The sequence below is a fragment of the Cephus cinctus genome, unplaced genomic scaffold, assembly GCF_000341935.2.
Source record: "Cephus cinctus unplaced genomic scaffold, Ccin1 Ccin1_scaffold0215, whole genome shotgun sequence".
NCBI lineage: Eukaryota > Metazoa > Arthropoda > Insecta > Hymenoptera > Cephidae > Cephus > Cephus cinctus.
Genome location: NW_014332933.1, coordinates 395,855 through 402,775, shown reverse-complemented (window position 1 = coordinate 402,775; position 6,921 = coordinate 395,855). Strand labels below are relative to the sequence as shown.

The 6,921-nt window shown below is 48.1% G+C and overlaps 1 protein-coding gene across 1 annotated transcript in view; it reads left to right on the top strand.

Annotated features, from left to right (window-relative positions):
• Positions 1-6,921, top strand: part of LOC112493965 — a 26,877-nt gene that overhangs the window by 19,107 nt on the left and 849 nt on the right. Inside the window, exons 3-4 of the mRNA XM_025082368.1 lie at positions 3,968-4,101; positions 6,625-6,715. Coding sequence (XP_024938136.1) covers positions 3,968-4,101; positions 6,625-6,715 — 225 coding nt within the window. The remainder of the gene's footprint in view (positions 1-3,967; positions 4,102-6,624; positions 6,716-6,921) is intronic.

Here is a 6,921-nt window from a genome sequence, read left to right as displayed (position 1 = left end):
GGGGGGGGGGGGGGATAGACAGGTAGATAAATTCGAGATAAATTGGGCTGGAAACAAATGCGATCCGTTATCTCAGCACGATGCGATCTTAGAGAAAAGATAAGTTTTCGTAATTGAACGTAGGGAGGAAACTGGCAACGTGTGCATGTCCGGGTTGGTTGGGGTTACTTTAATGTAATTTGATGCCGCTTGCTGATACCACGTGTAGAATTCTTATTCCATTTCGGTACTATCGGCGAAAGTGAAAACTCATTAATTGCTGGCTCAATTTTATAGACGCCGTTATCGTCATGAAGCGTGAAGCAGGTGGAAGCTGGAACACGAAGGAACACGAAGGAACATGAAGCACGTAGCTTTAACAGAGGCTGTTCGACGACGACACGTGAGAACGGCGACGCTCGAATCCTGTTCTCGGGCGCAAAAGTCGTTGCGTCGTAGAGAGCGAGAAGCGCCGCGACGCTGCGGCAGCCTGTCGGTCATCGTGGAATCTAGTTACGGACTCGTGCGCCCGCAGTTTCACTTTCGTGCTAATAATAATGAATTACTATGATCGCAACAGAAACCGACGCTTTTGAGGACTCACGCACAAGACTCGCGACGCCAGTAGACGCCAGTCGACGTCGGACCTCTCTCTCTCTCTCTCTCTCTCTCTCTCTCTCTCTCTCTCTCTCTCTCTCTCTCTCTCTCTCATCTTTTCTCCAATCTCATCTATCCTTGCGCAATATCCGCTGGCAGAATGACTGGACGCGCTGCTTGTGTTCGTTCGAGTGCTGGAAATGTATACGTGGCACTTGATACGATCAAAAATTCTATAATTCTACAATTGGCAACAATGGATGGCTCGTGAACCGAAGAAGGATATAATTTCTACAGGGGATGCCGTAGAGAGACACGCAGAGACGTAGAGACGTAGAGACGCTTGGACGAGTTCGAGGACGTTTTCTGTATTTTTTGGCATTTTTCGGGATCTTTCGGCGCCTCACTGCTTCACGTCGTGAAGCGCCTTTTGCCAAAAGCAACCTTCCTCTGCCCGTTAAATCCACTACAGCGTCCGGCAAGTATCAAGGTGCGCGCCGCTTTCGAAGGCGAATCGATTCGGGTCGCTTACGAAAGAACGAGAAGAAAAAATTGGATCGAATCTCGAAGACTCCCGAAGACGAGCGCCGCTCGAGGAAAGACGAAAGACGAAAGACGAAAGACGAAAGACGCGCAATAACGACGACGCTCTCCTGCTGCTCGTCACTGGGGGCTCGAAGAGGATCGATATCTTGAGCTCGTTAGGACGACGAACGACTTGACGTCCCCATAAACATGGCTCCGTGTGGCCATATGCCTGTACGTGCGTCCGCATGCCCACGTGTCCAGTTTAAAGACTTCGGAATAGGAATGAGTCCAGCAAGCAAAATGGCGGGCAGCTACCAACAATGAGATTGATCGGCTTCGTCCTGGGTCCAGCAGGCCTACGATCAAGTAGGCGCTCGACTATGGATCCTCAGGCTGGACTGCGCCAGGTCGACTCTCGCTACTTTCCACGGACGAATCGACTTCCTTTCGTTCGGCACGTCCGTGACCGTCGGGCGTGCATGAATTGCGCCTTCCATTCCCATCGACCGGCCGGCCAACCTGGTGCCTGGTGCCTGGTGCCTGGTGCCTGGTGCCTGGTGCCCGGCCCGGATCCGCTCCGATCCGCTCCGATCGCAGAGTGGCTGCTCGGGTCGTCGACTGGAAACTTATAAACACTGTGCAGTGAAAGGTGACGGTGCTCTTTTCGCGCCCACAGAGAGGATGCCCGGCTGGTTCGCCTGGAACAGGAGATCGATTGGATCTACCAGTTGAGGTTTTTCATTGATGCATTCTATGAGATCCTTTCTGAGCTGGATCCATTTTCCAGCTCCTCCAGTGGCTGCGAGGATGCGATCAAGGGACGTCGCCATCCCAGATGGCGTGCAAGACGAAGACAAAGGCGCGTTGGCGAGGGAGGGGCGGGGAGGGGGTGGTAATAGTCGACAGACCGCAATGGCGTCGCGCGATTGCTTCGATTCCCTTGAAATTAGTCACGGATGTGTCTCCCTCTGTCCGACGTCTGTTCAATCATCTATTTTCTGCCTCTACGTAGATATCTACGTTCTTGATATCGACTAAGAAGTATACTAGATCGGTCAAGTAGAGTTTCCAAGTTGGGCCAACTCGACCTGTTCCGTGACTAGGACACAATTACAATGTTAAGCGCAGCTTGGTTACTTCGTGTCGAGTGGAAGTTAATTTCATTTCGCAATCGCACGATCCCGACTGCGGAGTCATTGCTCTTTCCGAAATTTCTTTCGAAAGTCAGAAAACAGTACTAAAAGAATAATTGCCCAAGCTGACTGGCAGTTTGCACGCATTTGGCAATTTTTAAAAGGCAGTGTCGTCACGTCCAGCCAGCAGCAGCAGCAGCAGCAGCAGCAGCAGCGGCGCAAGCATCTCTCTTGGCCTGCGATTCATTACGTAACGCACACACCGTCCCGTCCTCCAGTCCTCATGGACCGCAGGTCGTGTCTCGTGGAACGTACACAGGAATCGGACGTCTTAATTACGACTCTGCTGCAGCATTTTCTTTCTTGGTTTCTTGCTCAGCAGACTGCGGCTGATCAGTTTGCTGAGATTAGGTAGACCGAGAGTCCTAGCTAGGATACATCGATGCACCTGGATGCGCTGAGGATAGCGCATGCACAAGTGCATGCGAATGCAGGACCGACGCGTAATTGCAAGAGCAATGGCGTAACCGCGATATTCGAATCCTATTAGGGTTTATCGAGTTTCCAAATTTATCTCCTATATTTTATTTCATTTTGGGATTCAAACAACTCTGTTATTGCAAAAGTTCGAAAACCTTTTTTTTTCGTTTGATGAACGGAATTCATGCCTGGGTGCTGTCAACGAAAGATGCTGGAATGGTGGAAAAATCCTGGGATGCGACACAAAAGGGTCGTACGAAAAAGCTAAGAAAGTGAAAAATCTTTCCCTGGCCGTTACTTTGTTGCCCAACTTTGCGTGAGGGAACTTTGATAAAATACAGATTTTAGGATTTAAAACATGTCGAAGTGCTGTGTAATTTTCTACTACTATCCAACTCCACGCTATTCGCGTGAGCTGGTAGGCGAATACATTAAAACCTAATCTCCTGATCCCATTCTGAATTTTGGGTAAAATTAACTTCGGTTCTCTGCCACTGGCGCTGCACGTGGCTTCACGATGACGCATATCCCAGCGAAGAGGGAACGCGTAGCGATCCTGCGCGATTGCAGTGAATTTGCATAATCCTGCAATAATAAGTCATATAATCGTAAGAAGTTGAGCGCTTTCAGCCAATTACGGTAGACGCTTCAAGTACGCGAACCTAGTGGGCCTTGTATCTGTATATCTATCTCGTGAAGAGGAGGGAGTGTAAACGCATCCTCGTTGTTTCACGTACACGAGTCTCGGTCCGGAGCTGCTCGAATAAGCGGATCGTTATCGGTGTTAAGAGGAAAGTGATTTTTGCACGAGAACGACCGTTAACAGACTCATTTCTATCTGTGTGTATAAATACGCGATGCATTCGACCACTCACGCGTATCTCGTGGGAATTACCTGAACTTCGTATATCCTTTGATATGTACGTGACTGGGTATTTCTTTCGAAAAACTTGTAGAAAAGACTGTGTCGTGAACTGTCGCGACTGCCGGGAGCTAATCTTACGATGGTAAAGTAGAAATTCTCAGAGTTACTAGCTTAGCTTACCAGAGGTCTCTGCCTTCTAGTTTTAATGAGGGATGATGGCGGCCGAGGAGCTGCAGTTCGAATCGAAGGGTGGGAATCAGTCGAGTGTGGTATTACCTTCTGATGTAGTCGCTCCAGTGGATTTCCGTAGGTACCTCCATTGTTGGACGGGTTACTTCGAAGTGTCAGATCAGCAGACCGACTCAAGACAACGCTTCTGTTGCAGGTAACTTCCTTGCTGCTTGAAGGCGAGCGGCGTAAATTGGCAGTTTTACAACGGGAGCTGCAGGTCGCGCTTGCGGAAGGCGGCAGCGTTAAAGCCAAGGAGAAGCAGCGACAGGAACTATTGCACGCGATTTCGTAAGTTTCATTAAACTTGAGATCTCTATTTTATTTGAAAATCCATTGCGGTTAGCAGTTAGTTGCTTCGAGAAATTCGATGTACTCACAAGTAACGTTATTAAGGTGTATATTAACAAGCTCTGTCAGTACGGCTAGCAGTAGTTTCCCTCTCCCTTACTCTTCCTCTCACTCTCTCTCTCTCACTTTGCCCTTAAAAGTTGACGCGAGCAGACAATATTTTCTGATCGATCTGACAGCTCAAGTATAAATGCGCACAGGCTTTCTTACTTATTTGAAGATTTTTGCTCCCGATTCGAATTTGATATAGTGAGTGAAACAACTCAAATTCAACCGAACGTTTTACTCGGACCAACTTGCAGAAACGAGGCTCGCAACAAATCGTTGCATGCGTGGCCACTGTCTTATGGTACTTTTTGCCTGACAATGTACGATTGATTGAATCGAACTCGATTCTCAAAACTCGCATATACAACTTTTTCCTTAGCAATCATATTAAGTAATAAGTAGGTGCTACTAGTCTAGAAGTAGCAGTGGATTTAGATATAGTAATAACTCATAGCGATTAGAGCGTTTAACGTAATGCGTTGAGAAAATATTGTAAAAATCTATCTGCATTACTGGCTGTATGCCCTCAGCGGACGAAAGTCATAGGGTATAAATAGGACGCACACATCCTATCTCGTATGTCTCTCTCTCAGGCGCACATAGATAAACAGTGACACGACGATACTCATAATTCTAGCAGGGAGCGTAGAATACACACGCAGCAGGGAGGGCAGGAAGACGCTAGACAGTTTCTGGGTGCAGTATCTTCCATAGTTTTGTAATCTCATTCGAGGAGCAATATTTCCATAGGAAAGAGTAAACAGGCAAAGTTCGTTGCGGGTCGGCGATACGAAATACCTATATACCGAGGAGATTGCTAACGAGCTGTGTTTTATATGTTCTCTGAACGCCAGTGTGGAATCTGACGGTTTCTACGTGTACTTCGCTGCTTAGTATTCTTCTCGTAGGAAGGTATAACGTCTTCCTGGAGAACGGAACTTATGGCAGCCGCAGTCTCCATACTTAACCGTGCCTTAAGATTTTACGTTACGCTGAACATTTTTTGTTCCCATAGTCGTGTGCTCCTTCTGGTCTTGTCCTAGCATTATTCGTACGAGGCTCTGCGGCATTAAACAAACTGTAACTACGTACTTGGGGAAGCTGGCGAATCTTGAACGATTTGTTGACGACCAACAGTAACGAGAAGTGAGAATATAAGCTCAAAATACTTTTTGTTTTTGCTTTTTTTCTCATTAGTTGAAAGATCGTGAAACTTGCGACTGGCAGTCCGGCTGCAATTTCCGCAAACGAATGGATTATCTAGGGCGAGAGATTTATTGTATTATGCGGAGGGAGTTGAGGCTCTGTTTTCGTGAACTGCTGCTTGCGATTCTCTGTTCTCGGATAGAGATTAAGATGGGATAGGTAAGGTTAGGTTAGGTTAGGTTAGGTTAGATGGTGAAATCATGCAATGGTACCCGCCATGTCGGCTCCTGATGCGATAATAATTCATGGTCGCGGTTCGCGAGGGTGTCTCTGAAACTTTTGCGCTCCCGAGACTGCGGGCCAGTCGAGCAGCCAGAGAGAATACCAAGAGAAACGAAAGGAGGCTGGTGCAGCCCAGCTCCTTTAGCCTTCGCCACTTTCGTGCAAGACAAATATTTCATTCTCCCGGAATTCAGGGTTTTGCGCGAGTTCACGGTTAGGTTGGGTTAAGTTACTCTGAAGCTCGCTAATCATCGAGGTCGACTTTTCCTCGGGTTCCCTCGCGCTCAGCCTCACCGGCATTACTGACTCTTGACTCTTTGCCCTGATGGCGGTTCGCTTGCGCGGTCGGCCAATTCAAGGAAAGGCTAATATTTCGTTAGCAAGGATCAGCTTGGTTGGTTGCTTCGCCAAAGCGTAATCGGGAGTCCGAGCAGGCAAACACGTTCAATTGGCTTTTTCCTTGCCGCTGCTTTGATTAGGAGTTCGACATTGGCCATGCGGGACAGTGGAGAATCAGTGGGCAGGTTCGCATTAGTGACGCTTCCTGTTGCGCAGGTGGCGCAGGGAGGCGACAGGCGATGCCAACCTAGATCGAAAATTCCCTGATCGGGGCATCTCGGACCTTTGATTTTTTTTTTAAATTTTCAACCAAAGACTCGAATGATTTCGTTTGGTCGCTCGTTCAGGCCGGAGGAATTTATGAGGTTGTTTGCTCTCTCATAATTGCCGAAGTTCCTCGGAGTCAGCGCCTCGCGGCCCACGCGTCTTTGCCCTCCGCACAGCTTCCAGAACTTTTTCAATTCCTAAATCATTTGCCGGGAAACAAGCGGAATATGTGCCATTGAAGCGTGTCAGAGTTTACGACTCTCTAGTTTCCCATCGATCCTCCTGCCCGTCTACCCAGAATCCTCAAGTCCTCGAGAGCACTCGATAAACTTTTTCCAATCAATCGGGATCTTCGCTACAGTTACTGTTCCTTTGTTACAGGAAGATTCAAGGTCAACATGAGCAACTTGACAAGGAGTACAGGATTCACGCGGCCGGCGTTCTACTTTGCAATTCCAGAGGCTGCGGAAAGGTAGGAGATTCCTTCCGTTATCGATTGCTGATTCTAGTCAGTTTTATGGGGAGAGAAGTACGTTAGCTGTTAAGGGTAGGAAAATAGATCGGGTACCAATCAAACTCAATAACGCGTTCACGTCGACGAGGACTTTGCTGACGTCGTTCTTGATATTCCGAGCACGTCGTGGCCGGTAAAAATGAAGATGGGAAGCGTCGCGCGGT